Source organism: Oncorhynchus nerka, linkage group LG23, assembly GCF_034236695.1.
Source record: "Oncorhynchus nerka isolate Pitt River linkage group LG23, Oner_Uvic_2.0, whole genome shotgun sequence".
Taxonomy (NCBI): Eukaryota; Metazoa; Chordata; class Actinopteri; order Salmoniformes; family Salmonidae; genus Oncorhynchus; species Oncorhynchus nerka.
The window spans coordinates 36024073-36043924 of NC_088418.1; the positions used below are offsets into that span (position 1 = coordinate 36024073).

General features: G+C 40.2%; 1 protein-coding gene across 9 annotated transcripts in view; it reads right to left on the bottom strand.

The window, feature by feature from the left end:
- Positions 1 to 19852, bottom strand: part of LOC115106762 (diacylglycerol kinase delta) — a 151588-nt gene that overhangs the window by 85223 nt on the left and 46513 nt on the right. For 8 of the 9 annotated variants that reach the window (XM_065008080.1, XM_029629816.2, XM_029629815.2 and 5 more), the window contains 2 exons: positions 13084 to 13194; positions 4324 to 4404 (listed from right to left, as the gene is read on the bottom strand). In XM_065008080.1, the coding sequence (XP_064864152.1) occupies positions 4324 to 4404; positions 13084 to 13194 (192 nt within the window). The remainder of the gene's footprint in view (positions 1 to 4323; positions 4405 to 13083; positions 13195 to 19852) is intronic. The other variant, XM_029629821.2, reaches the window with a different exon arrangement.

Here is a 19852-nt window from a genome sequence, read left to right on the forward strand (position 1 = left end):
TTTAGCTAAATATGCAGGTTTAAAAATATACACTTCTTTGCATTGATTTTAAGAAAGGCATTGATGTTTATGGTTAGGTACATGTTGGAGCAACAACAGTCCTTTTTCGCGAATGGGCACCGCATCGATTATATGCAACGCAGGACACGCTAGATAAACTAGTAATATCATCAACCATGTGTAGTTAACTAGTGATTATGATTGATTGATTGTTTGTTATGAGATAAGTTTAATGCTAGCTAGCAACTTACCGTGGCTTCTTACTGCATTCGCGTAACAGGCAGGCTCCTGGTTGAGTGCAATGTAAAGCAGGTGGTTAGAGCGTTGGACTAGTTAACCCTAAGGTTGCAAGATTGAATCCTCGAGCTGACAAGGTCCAAAATCTGTCGTTCTGTCACTGAACAAGGCAGTTAACTCACCATTCCTAGGCCGTCATTGAAAATAAGAATGTGTTCTTAACTGACTTGCCTAGTTAAATAAAGGTGTAAAAAATGTTGTTTTTTGGGGGGGTTTTCGGCCAAATTGGTGTCCAAAAATACCGATTCCCGATTGTTATGAAAACTTTAAATCGGCCCTAATTAATCGGCCATTCCGATTAATCGGTCGACCTCTACTGTATACTTCCAAGGGCCAGCTTTGCTGCCCTGTTCTGAGCCAATTTATTATGGACAGACTTCTCCCGATATTAGCTACTTTTGTATCAATGTTTTGACCAAGACAGTTTACAATCCAGGGTTACTCCAAGCAGTTTAGTCACGTCAACTTGCTGAATTTCCACATGATTCATTATAAGATTTAGTGACATGTCGTTAGTAAAGATTGAAAAAAAGTAAGGGGCCTAGACAGCTACCCTGGGGAATTCCTGATTCTACCTGGATTATGTTGGACAGGCTTCCATTAAAAGAACACCCTCTGTGTTCTGTTAGACAGGTAACTCTTTATCCACAATAATATATATCCATAATATATCAGGGGGTGTAAAGCCATAACACATCACTTTTTCCAGCAGCAGATTATGATCGATAATGTCAAAAGCTACACTGAAGTCTAACAAAACAGCCCCAACAATATTTTTATCATCAATTTCTCTCAGTCTCTCAGTTTAAGTGCTTGTTGAATTTCCTTCCCTATAAGTGTGCTGAAAGTCTGTGGTCAATTTGTTTACTGTAAAATAGCATTGTATATGGTCAAACACAATTTTTCCAAAACATTACTAAAAGGTTGGTAACAGGCTGATTGGTCAGATATTTGAGCCAGTAAAGGGGGCTTTACTATTCTTAGATAGCGGAATTACTTTTGCTTCCCTCCGTGCCAGAGGGCACACACTTTCTAGTAGGCTTAAATTAAAGATATGGCAAATAGGAGTGGCAATATTGTCCGCTATTATATTCAGTAATTTTCCATCCAAATTGTCAGACCCCGGTGGCTTGTCATTGTTCATAGACAACAATAATTGTTTCACTTCTTCCACACTCGCTTTACGGAATTAAAAATTACAATTTGTGTCTTTCACAATTTGGTCAGATATACTTGGAAGTGTAGTCTCAGCGTTTGTTGCCGGCATGTCATGCCTAAGTTTGGTAATCTTGCCATTGAAAAAATCATCATAATCATCTGATTCAATGAATAATGGAGCTGAGTGTATTTTTTTTTACCCAAAATGTCATTGAAGGTGCTCCAAAGCTTTTTACTATCATTCTTTGTCTTTTATCTTTGTTTCATAGTGTAGTTTCTTTAAACGGCAATAGCTCAGATAAACATGAAATGACCCAGGGTCTAAATAGAACATCGCTCAGAGATGCACAAAAACAATATGCCATTCAAAATAGGTGAATCTTGCTTTTTTTAATTAATTTTCATTTTACCTTTATTTAACTAGGCAAGTCAGTTAAGAACAAATTCTTATTTTCAATGACGGCCTAGGAACAGTGGGTTAACTGCCTTGTTCAGGGGCAGAACGACAGATGTTGTACCCTGTCAGCTCAGGGATTCGATCTTGCAACCTTTCGGTTACTAGTCCAACACTCTAACCACTAGGCTACGCACCACTTTAAATTGGTTTCCATATTATTTTTAACTCCACTGATGGTTTTGTTACAAAACATGTTGCGTTATATAGTAAATGTGCCCACTCCGGTCTTGGCACGTGCACTCTGGCCAAAAACTTGCAGATACAGTGCAGGTATAAGCTTACATGATCAGATTATTATGGACAAAGGAGCGAGATTATTTACTTGTCAAACGGCAGCCAAGCATCAAATCATCATGTCACCAGAACAAAACCCTCAATATTTATTGGAAATGAGCATCAAACTCATCACTGTGCACTTTCATCATAAATGATTTAATCTACAGCTCCATTCAACTTGTCAAACAGAGAACTGATACTAAATACTTGTTGTTGGGGTGGGATTGGCGTGGGGATTATACTTCAACAAAATCATTTTGCAGGAATGCTAAACTTATCCGTTTCCAACAACCAAAACAATTTCAGAACAAATCAGATGGCGGGTGTCGAAATCCTCTTTCATTTGCTTTTTATGGTGAAACGACCCCAAAGGCAACCTATAAACACACCGCAACACTTTTAGTGGTGTTCATCCTGCAGTTTGGTCGTTTGACCACCGCATGACCACATGATGATGACCCTTAGGTTAGAATGACCACGGCCAACACAGGGCTGATATATGGCTAGACAGTAGCCAAGAGACAGAAAGACATACAGTACCAGTCAAAAGTTTGGACACACCTATACTATATTCAAGTTTTTTTGTTTTTTTGTTACTATTTTCTGCATTGTAGAATAATAATGAAGACATCAAAACTATGAAATAACACGTATGGAATCATGTAGTAACCAAAAAAGTGTTAAACAAATACAAATATATTTTATATTTGAGATTCTTCAAAGTAGCCACCCTTTGCCTTGATGACAGCTTCGCACACTCTTGAAATTCTCTCAACAAGCTTCATGGGGTAGTCGCCTAGAATGCATTGCAATTAACAAGTGTGCCTTGTTAAAAGTTCATTTGTGGAATTTCTTTCCTTCTTAATGCGTTTCAGCCAATTAGTTGTGTTAGGTAGGGGTGGTATACAGAAGACAGCCCTATTTAGTAAAAGACCAAGTCCATATTATGGCAAGAACATCTCAAATAAGCAGAGAGAAATGACAGTCCATCATCATTACGTTAAGACATGAAGGTAAATCCCAAAAATGTCAAGGTCTTTGAAAGTTTCTTCATGTGCAGTCGCTAAAACTATCAAGCGCTATGATGAAACTGTCTCTCATGAGGACTGCCAAAGGAAAGGAAGACCCAGAGTTACCTCTGCTGCAGAGGAGAAGTTAATAAAATTTAACTGCACCTCAGATTGCAGCCCAAATAAAAGCTTCACAGACTTCAAGTAACAGACACATGTCAACATCAAGTGTTCAGAGGAGACTACTAAAGGACATTAATAATAATAAGAAGTGACTTGCTTGGGCCAAGAACATTAGACTGGTGGAAATCTGTCCTTTGGTCTGACGAGTCCAGATTTGAAATTTTTGGTCCCAACCGCTGTGTCTTTGTGAGATGCAGAGTAGGTGAATGCATGATCTCCGCATGTGTGGTTCCCACCGCGAAGCATGGAAGATGAGGTGTGATGGTGTCGGGGTGCTTTGCTGGTGACAATGTCAGTGATTTATTTAGAATTCAAGGCACACTTAACCAGCATGGCAACCACAGCATTCTGCAGCAATACGCCATCCCATCTGGTTTGCACTTAGTGTGACTATCATTTGTTTTTCAACAGGACAATGACCCAAAATACACCTCCAGGCTGTGTAAGGGCTATCTGACCAAGAAGGAGAGTGATGGAGTGCTGCATCAGATGACCTGGCCTCCACAATCACCCAACCTCTACCCAATTTAGATGGTTTGGGATGAATTGGTCCGCAGAGTGAATTGAAAGCAGCCAACAAGTGCTCAGCATATGTGGGAACTCCTTCGAAGATTGTTGGAAAAGCATTCCTCATGAAGCTGGTTGAGAGAATGGCAAGAGCGTGGAAAGCTGTCATCAAGGCAAAGGGTGGCTACTTTGAAGAATTTAAAATATAAAATATATTTTGATTTGTTTAACACTTTTTTGGTTACTACATGATTCCATACATGTTATTTCATAGTTTTGATCTTCACTAATATTTTAAAATGTAGAAAATAGTAAAATAAAGAAAAACCCTTGAATGAGTAGGTGTGTCCAAACTTTTGACTGGTACTGTAAATATAGAAAGACGGACAGAAAAAGTAGGCTAAAGAAAGAAAGAAATAGATAGAAGGGACCCACAGTGAAACTATTGTTGACGTTCTTAGTGCTGGATTCGGCCACGCTCGCATCTGTCAGGTCAACCTCATCAAAGATGATGGACTGAGGGAAAAAAAGAAGAAATTGTTACATCATCTGACTGTTAGGTCTAAATAAAAAATACAGAAAACTGTCTGTAGATAGGTACTACTGAACTATTTTCAAAAGTAATGTGGCCTGTGTGGTCCAGGGGTTAGTGTCGCTGACCCTGACACACACGTACAGCCTAGGCTTACAGAATTAGCATGAGTTTGAATTGGACCCACTGTCCTTATGACTCGCAATCTTTCCTATCTCCTCTTCACTATACTGGCTCAATAAAAAAATACATATACATTTAGCTCCAAAGGTATTGGGACAGTGACAAAGGTTTTGTTGTTCTGGAACTGTACTCCAGCACTTTGGATTTGAAATGATTCAATGACTATCTGCCAAGGCAGCATCTACTCTTCTTGGGGTCCGGCAAAATTAAGGCAGTTAAACAATTTTAAAAACATTACAAAACATTCATTACAGAATTCACAACACACTAAGTATCTGCCCTCAGGCCCATACTCCACAATCCATGTGTACGTGTGTGTATAGTGCGTATGTTATCATGTGTGTGTATGCGTGTGTCTGTGCCTATGTTTGTGTTGCCTCACAGTCCCCTCTGTTCCATAAGGTGTATTTTTATCTGATTCCACTGCTGGCATCAGTTACCTGATGTGGAATAGAGTTCCATGTAGTCGTGGCTCTATGTAGTACTGTGCGTCTCCCATAGTCTGTTCTGGACTTGGGGACTGTGAAGAGACCTCTGGTGGCTTGTCTTGTGGGATATGCGCGGGTGTCTGAACTGTGTGCTAGCCGTTTAAACAGACGGCTCGGTGCTTTCAACATGTCAATAGCTCTCAATACTATCAGGTTAAAGTGCAAACAGCTTTAATTTGAGGGTATTTTCATCCATATCAGATGAACCATTTTGAAATTACTACACTTATTGTACATAGTCCCTCCATTTTAGGGGACCAAAAGTATTCCGACAAATTAACTTTTGTATTAAAGTAGTAAAAAGTTTAGTATTTTGTCTCATATTCCTAACACACAATGATTACATCAAGCTTGTGACTTTACAAACTTGTTGGATGTATTTGTGGTTTGTTTGGTTGTGTTTCAGATTATTTTGTGCCCATAGAAATGAATAGTAAATAATGTATTGTGTCATTTTGGAGTAACTTTTATTGTAAATAAGAATAGAATATGTTTCTAAACACTTAATGTGGATGCTACCACGATTACGGATAGTCCTGAGTGAGAAAGTTAGACGCACAAATATATATAAGATATTTATGCCTCTAACTTCCTCACTCATATATATCCACGTTTCATTCAGGATGATCTGTAATCATGGTAGCATCCACATTAATGTAGAGGTGTTTAGAAACATATTATATTCTTATTTACAATAAATTAATCTGAAACACACACAAATTTGTAGTCACAAGCTTGATATAGTAACTGCGTGCTACGAATATGGGAACAAATACTAAACTTTAATACACATAAAAGTGAATGACAGTGTCTATCCAAATCATCTTGCCTCCTGGACCCTGTCCGCACATTTCAAAGCTACATTGAGACAATGATTTATCAGTGACCCAAGCCCTGCTCAGATAATCCCTACCATTGTGTCGCTGAGTTGTCATAGTGCTGCTGCAAATGTACATTGTCCCATGGGAGTTGGCAGTCATAATGTAAGTAACCTAATGTATGTCCCTCTAACTTCCCTAAATGCCTCTGTCAATTTTGCAGCTATTGTATGCAGTAATCATGATCCTATGAACCTGAATTATACTGTTAGCACTTAGGCAGTTTTCCCTAGTAGGAGGTCCACTGTGTGCAACTAACCCTACAACTTACCCTCAGCTCAAACATAAATAGCACTGTCGTGTATACCTCAGATAAGTCTCCCAGTAAACCAATAAAAAATCGCAGAAAAGTGCTAAAAATAGCCCACGTTAACATATGCAACCTAAGAAGCAAGGTTTATGAAATTGGTAACTTGCTAGTAACAGATGACATGCATATACTGACTAACTCTGAAACTTACTTAGATAATGCCTTTGATGATATAGTGGTAGCAATACATGGTTCAACAGCTTCAGAAGAGGCACATGCCAATGCGTAATTCTCAGTGGCAATAATTTTACTATGCGATACAGACAGAGAAGTATCGTTCATGGAAGTGTGCATCATTGAAGAGATATGTGAAAAACACCTTGAGGATTGGTTCTAAACAACGTTTGCCATGTTTCAGTCGATATTATGGAGTTAATTTGGAAAAAAGTTTGGCGTTTGGATAACTGAATTTTCGTTTTTTTTTGGTAGCCAAACGTGACGCACCAAACGGACCGATTTCTCCTGCACAAAAAATCTTTCAGGAAAAACTGAACATTGCTATCTAACTGAGAGTCTCCTCATTGAAAACATCCAAAGTTCTTCAAAGGTAAATTATTTATTTGAATGTTTTTGCTGGTTTTTGTGAAAATGTTTCCTGCTGATGCTAACGCTAAATGATACGCTAGCTATCAGTACTGTTACACAAATGCTAGTTTGCTATGCTTGAGAAGCATATTTTTGAAAATCTGAGATGACAGTGTTGTTAACAAAAGGCTAAACTTGAGAGCTAGCATATTAATTTCATTTCATTTGCGATTTTCATGAATAGTTAATGTTGCGTTATGGTATTGAGATTGAGGCTATGATTACGCTACCGGATCCGGCATGGCTCCATGCAAGAAGTTAAATAAAGAAGCTTTAGAGCACATTCAATTAAATTTTGGGTCTGACAACTTGGATGGAAACTACTGATGATAATAGCGGATGAGATTACCACTCCTTTTTGCCATATCTTCAATTAAAGCCTACTACAAAGTGTGTGCCCTCAGACCTGGTGGGAAGCAAAAGTAATTCTGCTACCTAAGAATTAGGGATGCACGATATAATCGGTGAACATATCTGAATTGGCCGACATTAGCTAAAAATGGCAACATCGGTATTGGCCGATGTCTAGTTTAATGCCGATGTGCAAAAACGATGTCAAAGCTGACTTGCATACCTATATAACGTAGGTACATGCCTTAATGACTCCACGTAAAATTTTGCACTACACGTGCAACACAGCATTCATAACCTAGCCCACAATGTCTGCTATGTGGATCGAGCAGTCAACAAGTCGAGCAGTCATTTGGAAAAAAAAGAACATTTCAGCGAGACAACTCAAAGACGAAATCCATTAAAGCCAAGATAATGGAATTCATTGCCCTTGACAATCAACCGTTCTCTGCCATGGGTGATGTTAGCTTTCGCCGACTGGTCGAGCATTGGTACACACTACCTAAGTGCTCTATATTTCAGATGTTGCCCTACCGGAGTTACACAGTAATAGCGTCACTTCTATTAGCTTCACAACATGCATACTATAGAACGCTGTTTGGGTCTTTGCGTGTAAAAAAACATACAGTAGCACTTTTTTATTTATTTTTTATTTCACCTTTCAGACTGTTACCAAAAAATTGTGTTTGACCAGATACAATGCTATTTTACAGTAAACAAATTGACAAGACTATCAGCATGCTTAATAGGGAAGGACATTCAATAGGCACAGCACTTACACAAATGACTGAATGGCTGAGAGAAATTGCAGATTAAAAGATTGTGGTCGTTGTTGTGTTAGACTTCAGTGCAGCTTTTGACATTATCGATCATAGCCTGCTACTGGAAAAACATAAGTGTTATGGCTTTACATCCCCTGCTATATTGTGGATCGAGAGTTACCTGTCTAACAGAACACAGAGGGTGTTCAGTGGGGCCTCCAGGTAGAGGCATTTCCCAGGGCAGCTGTCTAGGCTCATTAATTTTTTCAATCTTAACTAATGACCTACCACTGGCTCTGAGTAAAGCCTGTGTCTATTGTATGCATGCTGATAACTCAACACTATACACGTCAGCTACTACAGCAAGTGAAATTACTGCAACACTTAAAGAGCTGCAGTCAGTTTCAGAATGGTGGCAAGAAATAAATTAGTCCTAAATATTACAAAAACTAAAAGCATTGTATTTGGGACAAATCATTCATTAAACCCTAAACCTCAACTAAATCTTGTAATGAATAATGTGGAAATTTAACAAGTTGATGAGACGAAACTGCTTGGTATAACCTTGGGTTGTAAAACTGTCATGGTCAAAACATATTGATGCAACAGTAGCTAAGATGGGGAGAGGTCTGTCCATAATAAAGCGCTGATCAGCCTTCTTAACAATGCTATCAATAAGGTAGGTGCTACAGGCCCCAGATTTGTCGCACCTGGACTACTTTCCAGTTATGTGGTCAGGTGCCACAAAGAGGGACATAGGAAATGTACAACTGGCCCAGAACAGTGCAGCACGGCTGGCCCTTAAATGTACACGGAGAGCTAAAATTAATAATATGCATGTCAATCTCTCCTGGCTCAAGGTAGAGGAGAGATCGACTTCATCACTACTTGTATTTGTGAGAAGAATTGACATGTTGAATGCACTGAGTTGTTTGTTAAAACAACTAGCACACAGCTCAGACACCTATGCATACCCAATACATGCCAACAGAGGTCTATTCACAGATCCCAAGTCCAGCACAGACTATGGGCAGACACACAGTAAATAAAATAACATTTTATTGGTCACATACACGTGATTAGCAGATGTTATTGCAGGTGTAGCAAAATGCTAGTGCTTCTAGCTTCGATTGTGCAGTAATATCTAACAAATTACATGACATATACCCAATAAACACAATTCTAAGTAGGAATGCATTAAGACTGTATACATATGGACAAGTGATGTCAGAGCGGAACGGACTAAGACACAGTAGAATAGTATAGAAAAAAACAGTATATACAGTTGAAGTCGGAAGTTTACATACACTTAGGTTGGAGTCATTAAAACTTGTTTTTCAACCACTCCACAAATTTATTGTTAACAAACTATAGTTTTGGCAAGTCGGTTAGGACATCTACTTTGCGCATGACACAAGTAATTTTTCCAACAATTGTCTACAGACAGATTATTTCACTTATAAATGCACTGTATCACAATTCCAATGTGTCAGAAGTTTACATTCCCTAACATGATTGTGCCTTTAAACAGCTTGGAAAATTCCAGAAAATTATGTCATTGCTTTAGAAGCTTCTGATAGGCTAATTGACATAATTTGAGTCAATTGGAGGTCTACCTGTGGATGTATTTCAAGGCCTACCTTCAAACTCGGTGCCTCTGCTTGACATCATCATGGGAAAATAAAAATAAATCAGCCAAGACCTCAGAAAAAAATTGTAGACCTCCACAAGTCTGGTTCATCGGTGGGAGCAATTTCCAAACGCCTGAAGGTACCACGTTCATCTGTACAAACAATAGTATGCAAGTATAAACACCATGGGACCACGCAGCCTTCATACCGCTCAGGAAGGAGACGCGTTCTATCTCCTAGAGATGAACGTACCGTGGTGCGAAAAGTGCAAATCAATCCCAGAACAGCAGCAAAAGACCTTGTGAAGATGCTGGAGGAAACCGGTACCAAAATATCTACATCCACAGTAAAACAAGTCCTATATCAACATAACCTGAAAAGCCGCTCAGCAAGGAAGAAGCCACTGCTCCAAAACCGCCATAAAATAGTCAGACAACGGTTTGCAACTGCACATGGGGACAAAGATCGTACTTTTTGGAGAAATGTCCTCTGGTCTGATGAAACAAAAATAGAACAATTTGGCCATTAGGACCATCGTTATGTTTGGGGGAAAAAGGGGGAAGCTTGCAAGCCGAAGAACACCATCCCAACCATGAAACACAGGGGTGGCAGCATCATGTTGTGGGGTGTTTTGCTGCAGAAGGGACTGGTGCACTTCACAAAATAGATGGCATCATGAGGCAGGAAAAGTATGTGGATATATTGAAGCAACATATCAAGGCATCAGTTAAAGCTTGGTCGCAAATGGGTCTTCCAAACGGACAATGACCCAAGGCATACTTCCAAAGTTGTGGAAAAATGGCTTAAGGACAACAAAGTCAAGGTATTGAAGTGGCCATCACAAAGCCCTGACCTCGATCCTATAGAAAATTTGTGGGCAGAACTGAAAAAGTGTGTGTGAACAAGGAGGCCTACAAACCTGACTCAGTTGCACCAGCTCTGTCAGAAGGAATGGGCCAAAATTCACCCAACTTATTGTGGAAAGCTTGTGGAAGGCTACCCAAAACGTTGGACCCAAGTTAAACAATTTAAAGGCAATGCTACCAAATACTAATTGAGTGTACGTAAACCTCTGACCCACTGGGAATGTGATGAAAGAAATAAAAGCTGAAATAAATCCCTCTCTATTATTCTGACTTGTCACGTTCTTAAAATATAGTGGTGATCCTAACTGACATAAAACAGGGAATTTTTATTAGGATTAAATGTCAGGAATTGAGAAAAACTAAGTTTAAATGTGCTTGGCGAAGGTGTATGTAAACTTCGACTTCAAATGTACATATGAGATAAGTAATGCAAGATATGTAAGCATTATTAAGTGAATGAGATACGGTAGAATAGTATAAAATGCAGTATATACATACGAGATGAGTAACTCCACATATGTAAACATTATTAAAGTGACTAGTGTTCCATTCCTTAAAGTGGCCAGTGATTCCTAGTCTATGCCTATAGGCAGCAGCCTCTAATGTGTTAGTGATGGCTGTTTAACCTGTTGCTTCTACCCGGGACGCTTGCGTCCCAACTAGAGCTCTGGAAATGCAAATGCGCTACGCTAAATGCTAATAGTATTAGTTAAAACTCAAAAGTTCATTAAAATACACATGCAGGGTATCGAATTAAAGCTACACTCGTTGTGAATCCAGGCAACAAGTCAGATTTTTAAAATGCTTTTCGGCGAAAGCATGAGAAGCTATTATCTGATAGCATGCAACACCCCAAAAGACCCACAGGGGACGTAAACAAAATAATTAGCATTTCGGCGTTACACAAACCGCACAATAAAATAGAAAACATTCATTACCTTTCACCATCTTCTTTGTTGGCACTCCTAGATGTCCCATAAACACTATTTGGGTCTTTATTTCGATTAAATCGGTCCATATAAAGCCTAGATATCGTTATATGTAGACTGTGTGATAAACGAAAAAAACATTGTTTCAAAATGTAACGTCATTTTTTAAAATTCAAAAAGTCGACGATAAACTTTCACAAAACACTTCGAAATACGTTTGTAATGCAACTTTAGGTATTAGTAAACGTTAATAAGCGATAAAATTCATCAGGAGGCGATGTAAAGATTATTAGCTGTCCGTCTGGAAAAATGTCCGGCTAGAAACTCAACGAAAATATCCGGTCCTAGACCGGATTAGATACGGTGTCCTGTATGTGTTTGACCAAGAAAAAAACTCGAAGGGAAATGACAAGACTCTAGACACCCTGTGGAAGCTGTAGGTACTGCAACCTCAGTCAATTAATTGTGGTTCACGTTTATCAATGGGTTCAAGTAGCGCATGGATATATTTTCCCCATTTTCAGTGATCAGTTTTTCCTGTGCTTTTCGATGTAAATGCCGTTCTGGTAAAGCCACAGCAGTGATTTAACCAGTTTTTTAAACGTCTGAGTGTTTTGTATCCACACAGACTAAGCAAATGCATATACTATATTCCTGGCATGAGTAGCAGGGCGCTGAAATGTTGCGCGATTTTTAACAGAATGTTCAAAAAAGTAGAGGGTCGACTGAAGAGGTTAACAGTCTGATGGCCTTGAGATAGAAGCTGTTTTTCAGTACTACATAGAGCTATGACTACATGGAAGTCTATTCCACATCAAGTAATTCACGCAACCAGTCAAATCTGATGTAAAAAAAACTGATAAAAATACACCTTATCATTTACATTTAAGTCATTTAGCAGGGGCCTCCCGGGTGGCGCAGTGGTTAAGGGCACTGCTCTGTCGCAACCGGCCGTGACCGGGAGGTCCGTGGGGCGACGCACAATTGGCCCAGCGTCGTCTGGGTTAGGGAGGGGTTGGCCGGTAGGGATATCCTTGACTCATCGCGCACCAGCGACTCCTGTGGCGGGCCGGGTGCAGTGCACGCTAACCAAGGTTGCCAGGTGCACGGTGTTTCCTCCAACACATTGGTGCGGCTGGCTTCCGGGTTGGATGCGCGCTGTGTTAAGAAGCAGTGCGGCTTGGTTGGGTTGTGTGTCGGAGGACGCATTACTTTTTTCAACCTTCGTCTCTCCCGAGCCCGCACGGGAGTTGTAGCAATGAGACAAGATAGTAGCTATTAAAAACAATTGGATACCACGAAATTGGGGAGAAAAAGGGGTCAAATAAAAAATATAAAAAATGGAACAGAGAGGACTATGGAGACACACACACACACACACACACACACAGATTTTGCGTTGTAGATATGTGGATATGTGGTAGTAGAGTAGTGGCCTGAGGGCAGACACTTAATGTGTTGTGAAATGTTTTTAAAATTGTATATAATTGCCTTAATGTTGATTGGCCCCAGGAAGTGGGGATAGATAATAAAAACAAATACAATTACATGAATTTGTCCCAATACTTTTGGACCCCTAAAATTGTTTACTCGATATGGATGAAAATATCTTCAAATTAATAGAGCCAAAACAACAAAAAATGTCTCACTGTATACATAAAGGGTAAAAATTAATACCAACCTTGGCAGTCTTGGCATAGTACAGAGTCCTCCCACGCAGTTTGAAGTAGCGTCTCTTCCAGCGCTGGAACGAATTGGTCTGTTTTACCAATTTGCCCTCCTTCAGGATCGTCTGCACAGGATGACAACGTAGGGAGACTAGTCAGTGACGTCCCCATCCTCCCAAACACACACACACACACTAAAGTACATGCACATACACACAAACACAAGTGATGCATGGGATCATCAATGTGCAGCCTTATCAAAACATCAACCCCATGACTATATAAATAGGTAAGAATATAATATCATCATGAACCACACAACCTTTTCTCGGGAACGTCTGTGAAATCGAATGTATAATCCCCCGAGCTGCACTAACAATGACAGCCATTCACAATGTCTGAACGATGTCACCCTTAATCTACCAAGCATAGCTACCCGAACGAACCCCTGCAGCACTGAGCACTCTTACCACCAGCACCGTTATATCATCTCTCTGCACAGAGATATAGCCTAGCTTAGCTCCTCTACTCTGACATATAGGGGGTTTGGACAGTAATATTGGCCATGGTTGATTTACATATCCAGGGAGGCAGAGTCACTGAACTGGGCTTGACATTAAGACATTGCCAAAGCTGGAGAGCGGAGACACACAGTCAGTTCACAAATAAACCCACCTAGTGTCTAAATGTAGGAAGGAGGTAGGCCTACTATCTTGAATTCTACCTAACCAATTAGAGACTCAGCAAAAAAAGATAGGGTGTGTCCCAAAATCTCCAACCTTCTTCCAAAGTGTGCACTTGCAAACTCCATGGCATGGATTTAAATGCATAGGAAGAAGTTACTGGAAGAAGTTGCTCACCATTGTTAAATCTATGCGAAAAAGTCAGAGAGTGGAGTATTGGGACTTAGCCTTCCAGTGGAGACAACATTTTGGGTGAGCATCCAGTGTTAGTATTAGGGGCAACCAGAGAATTGTTGATGAACCAACATTTTGCTCTGACCGCATACTCTCCACAGTCATCCTCTGCTTTGAAAAGCAGTGCTGCGCAGTAAAGCATCACCTAAGGCAGGGATATTCAAATCCGATTCTGGAGGTCCAGAGTACTGCTGGTTTTCTGTTCTACCTGATAATTTTACCCACTTGGTATCCCAGGTCTAAATCAGTCCCAGGTGAAAATCAGCAGTGGAACTGGCTTTGAAGTCCAGATTTGAATACATCTAAATCTAAGCAGTCAGTCATAACTACAGTGTTACAGTGACGTATTACCGCCAGTCCGCCACACCGGTAACTCCAAAGCTGTGCTTTGATGCTTCTGATGTTCAATAATAATCTACCAAACGTGCTAAATGCCAGTCAGTAATGGCCTGGTACTCAGCACTCTATTGGCACTCTAATCCCTCTGACATCAATGCAAATGTTTTCGAAAATCAAATCAAACATCATGAGAGACCATGAGCTCACGTTGCCCAATTTTCTATTGGTTAAGCAATTGCGTGAGAAAACAGAGTTTTGATGGCCTCTATTAAAAAGAGGAGGATCCCATCAGCTTAATAGGCTAGGCCTACTATATTAAGCACATTGCTTCACTTTATAACAGGAGTATAGCCTGCCTGGCTGGCATGAAAATGAACTAAGGGAAAAGCGTCCTCCATTCGCTATTTATATGCATAGATCATCCCCCCCCCTGCTTCTGACAGGTGAATGATAAATAGTCCATTCTAAAATATATTTAAAAAATGTCACATATTATTTAATACATGTAAAAGACCAGATTAAATGAACAATAGTCTGATGGGCGACAATATTATCACTTGTGAATGATGTATTATCTATCACTTGTGAATGATGCCCAGCGTGTGAAAAGAGAGTTTTGACTGGCCACTATCTAAAAGAGGATCCAGCTTTCTCGTGCTGCTTAAAATTAAGCACATTAATCCACTTTACAACCGGGTTAGCCTAACCGGCGGCTCCTGAGTTTCAAGTTTGGGGAAAATCAGTTACCATAAAAATGCACCTTTATAATAATGCATTACATGCATTTACATTTACATTTAAGTCATTTAGGAGACGCTCTTATCAAATGCATAATCGCATTTGCAGGCCTATGTAATTGCAGACCTACTACCAATTGCAGACCTATTGGTAATGTGATGAGTAGATTGAATAGTCATAATTTAGGCTAATAATACAACTCAATCACTGTTCGCAAAAAAAAAAAGACAGTTCAATGCATGGCTGAGCACGTATAGTAGGCCTATGTTTCTTCTATCTTTGCATGAGGGAAAGATGAATGGAGAAAAGTACAGAGAGTTCCTTGATGAAAACCTGCTCCAGAGCGCTCAGGACCTCAGACTGGGGCGAAGGTTCACCTTCCAACAGGACAACGATCCTAAGCACACAGCCAAGACAACGCAGGAGTGAGACTTTGGAACAAGTCTCTGAACGTCCTTGAGGAGGAAATTATTTTCCAAAAACAAACTTTTAAGTAGCACTGACCCAACAATGATAAATAGTGAATATGCACAATGCGCACTCACAGGGAAATCACCGGGGAGATGACAGATGCTCTCCGCTGGTGCTATACTGTTGTTCGCTCAATTAGGTTGATCATTTTTGATAACTAAAAACACATAATAGTCCTTTCATTGTCTTCGTTCTACAGCAATAACCATTTTCTTTCCAAATTATGTTTACCTGCAATTGTATTTTGAAAATTGCGGTATGCCTGGCTTGGCCTCTACTTTTCACAGAGACGCAACTCAACAATAATCTGGTCAAATTGCTCTCTGCCTTTCCTTCCGATTGTAAACAATACAATTTAAAACAATACACAATTTATTATAAAAAATAAGCTAAATATCTCTGTGGCCAAAATCATGTTTTAGTAGCCTATTTTGAATGATTGTAATTTTTTTTGTATAAACAGGAGTAGGTGATGAGACTAATGAAGTATGCAGCCTGAGCAAGGAGAGAGCATGCCTTTCATGTGACTTCTTTCAAATCATTAGAGTCGAATGCAGCCTTAGAATGTATTAAATCAAAGCATATAGCTTAACTTTTGTATCACAACTAAAGTTACATAAATAACTCAAAATGAAGCATATGAGAACCTGTTTCTTTGTTAACCGCTCAACACAGAATAGCCACATTTGCACACTCCTGACACTCCCTCGAAATCGCATGGAGAAAATGCATTTTCTATTTTATTCAGCTATGTTCAATTGTATTCTTCATACTATAAAATAATGCCAAGGAATTCTAAGCAAATATTGTCTGCTAAATGAACTAGCATAGCCCACAGCCATATAACATAGCCAGATATGAGGGTATGCTGTTCTTTTAAAATAGATTACATTTTCTTCATATCATGTTTCTTTAGACCTGTCTAAAATAAATAATGGATTTATTGTGATGGTGTAGGCTATATTACATGAATTTAGACTGAAAGTGTAGATGTTCCAAAAGGTCTGTATCAGTGGCTTGTAGGCTGTGTGTGGAAGCCAGGAGATAGATACTAAACGTGTTAATGTTAATTAATGGTCCAATACCTGTGAGACCTGAAGTTATTTGCATGACAATCACTGGTTGACCGCCACAGCCTTAGTCATAACAGCTTTATCATCATAGCATAGCTTTAAAAAAAAAATTAAAAAGGCTTTGAAGGTCTGAGGTGAATATGATTCCTTGTTAACAAGAAAGTTAGCCTAATACTGTGGTAGCCAATATGACTGTAAGAATGGGCACAGAGCTGCCACCATGGCTATAAATTCATTTCAATAGGAACTGCTGCTCAATGGGTGGTAGCAGGTGACAGCTTAGCTCTGGTCCAGGGCGTTAGTGTGCCTTCCGCTACCAACGGTTAGTATAGGAAAAATGTGTTGTGTACACACAAAATGTAGCAGCTTAGGAACAGATATAAAAGGAAGTAATTAACAAGACTGAAGCGCAACAACAATGAAATGAGAGCCAGCTAAACATGAAAAGGAAGAGCCCCGATGGACACAGTTTTTGTTTACTGCAATCCCCTGGTTTTCCATGAGAATGATGTAGTTGGTGTGGACTGCTTCAATCTCGTAATCTGACCCTTTTTTTCCATTTTCACCTAAAATAACATACCCAAATCTAACTGCCTGTAGCTCAGGATCTGAAGCAAGGATATGCATATTCTTGATACCATTTGAAAGGAAACCCTTTGCCGTTTGTGGAAATGTGAAATTAATATAGGAGAATTCTTTATTTATTTCACTTTTATTTAACCAGGTAGGCAAGTTGAGAACAAGTTCTCATTTACAATTGCGACCTGGGCAAGATAAAGCGAAGCAGTTCGACACATACAACAACACAGAGTTACACATGGAGTAAAACAAACATACAGTCAATAATACAGTAGGAAAATAAGTCTATATACAATGTGAGAAAATGAGGTGAGATAAGGGAGGTAAAGGAAAAAAAGGCCATGGTGGCGAAGTAAATACAATATAGCAAGTAAAACACTGGAATGGTAGATTTGCAGTGGAAGAATGTGCAAAGTAGAGATAGAAATAATGGGGTGTAAAGGAGCAAAATAAATACAGTAGGGGAAGAGAGTTGTTTGGGCTAAATTATAGATGGGCTATGTACAGGTGCAGTAATCTGTGAGCTGCTCTGACAGCTGGTGCTTAAAGCTAGTGAGGGAGATAAGTTTTCCAGTTTCAGAGATTTTTGTAGTTCGTTCAAGTCATTGGCAGCAGAGAACTGGAAGGAGAGGCCAAAGGAAGAATTGGTTTTGGGGGTGACCAGAGATATACTTGCTGGAGCGCGTGCTACAGGTGGGTGCTGCCATGGTGACCAGCGAGCTGCGATAAGGGGGGGTGGGGCCTTTACCTAGCAGGGTCTTGTAGATGACCCGGAGCCAGTGGGTTTGGCGATGAGTATGAAGCGAGGGCCAGCCAACGAGAGCGTACAGGTCGCAGTAGTGGGTAGTAATATGGGGCTTTGGTGACCAAACGGGCGGCACTGTAATAGACTGCATCCAATTTATTGAGTAGGGTATTGGAGGCTATTTTGTAAATGACATCGCCGAAGTCGAGGATCGGTAGGATGGTCAGTTTTACGAGGGTATGTTTGGCAGCATGAGTGAAGGATGCTTTGTTGTGAAACAGGAAGCCAATTCTAGATTTAACTTTGGATTGGAGATGCTTAATGTGAGTCTGGAAGGAGAGTTTACAGTCTAACCAGACACCTAGGTATTTGTAGTTGTCCACATGTTCTAAGTCAGAACCGTTCAGAGTAGTGATGCTGAATGGGCGAGCAGGTGCAGGCAGCGATCGGTTGAAGAGCATGCATTTAGTTTTACTTGCATTTAAGAGCAGTTGGAGGCCACGGAAGGAGAGTTGTATGGCATTGAAGCTTGCCTGGAGGGTTGTTAACACAGTGTCCAAAGAAGGGCCAGAAGTATACAGAATGGTGTCATCTGCGTAAAGGTGGATCAGAGAATCACCAGCAGCAAGAGCGACATCATTGATGTATACAGAGAAGAGAGTCGCCCGAGAATTGAACCCTGTGGCAGTTCCATAGAGACTGGCAGAGGTCCGGACAATAGGCCCTCCGATTTGACACACTGAACTCTATCAGAGAAGTAGTTGGTGAACCAGGCGAGGCAGTCATTTGAGAAATCAAGGCTGTTGAGTCTGCACATAAGAATATGGTGATTGACAGAGTCGAAAGCCTTGGCCAGGTCGATGAATACGTCTGCACAGTATTGGCTCTTATCGATGGCGGTTATGATATCGTTTAGGTCTTGCTAAAATCCTAAAATGTGGGTTTTATCAACCCCACCACTTGCCATTGTACAAAACTAGTTTATGGCTGCGCCTCAAAAAATTACAGTTTGAAATTAACCAATTAAGATTTGAAGTGTGATTACAACATGTGCATACAGTAGGCTCTAGTTGTTTTAACAGAATAGCCTGAAAAAAGATCTTCAGCTCAGATTTACTCAAGAGGCATTAAGTCTCTGCATGGTCAATCCGACATCTGCTGCGGCCGTACAGCATTTACTGTGATGCGGTCTCCGCAGAAGTCAGAGCATTCATGCCCGATGTCGACCAGATGCATAAGCGTTTTGTTTGGCCAGATTTCCGTACTTGACGCACGTGCTTCGCTTTTCAACTAGCTAAAAGCTACCTAGTTGGAGTCTATGTGTGTACTTCCGTTTGTACCACCACACAGCAAAGCAATGCAAAAGTTGAAAATATTAAACGCATGGGGTACACAGAACGCCCCGCAGCCTAATGAGGCACCCCCAACGTAGCATTGCGAACTGCTCCATTGACAGTGAATGACTTCCACCGGAACGCAAATACTTTGATGAATTTGGTAGACATGAGGCATCGTATTTCTTGTGCTTCGCAGAGCTGTTGTGAAGGAAGTTGTCAAGGAAGTGAGTTTGCGTTTATACAAAACCTCCCTCCCACATCTACCGTCAACCAATCATGTAAATGCAGAGCTAAACAGACCTATAAAAGCCCTCGGCATTGTTACACAATTTGAGAGGCACACGGTGATGCGGTACGGAGCTCGATTTGGCATCCACAAGTCTCTGGAGCCTCCGCAATTGCTAATACATGTCATGTTTCAAAATCTATCTTACCTCTATATTGTTTTATGTCCTCCGGAATAGAGAAAATTGATGACGAGTTCAAAGGCGTAGTTCGTTTTTGTGTTTCTTTTAACAATAAGTAGGTTAGTACTCGCACAGCATCCAGCCCAGCTGACAATGCTATTTTCCTGATTTTAGACC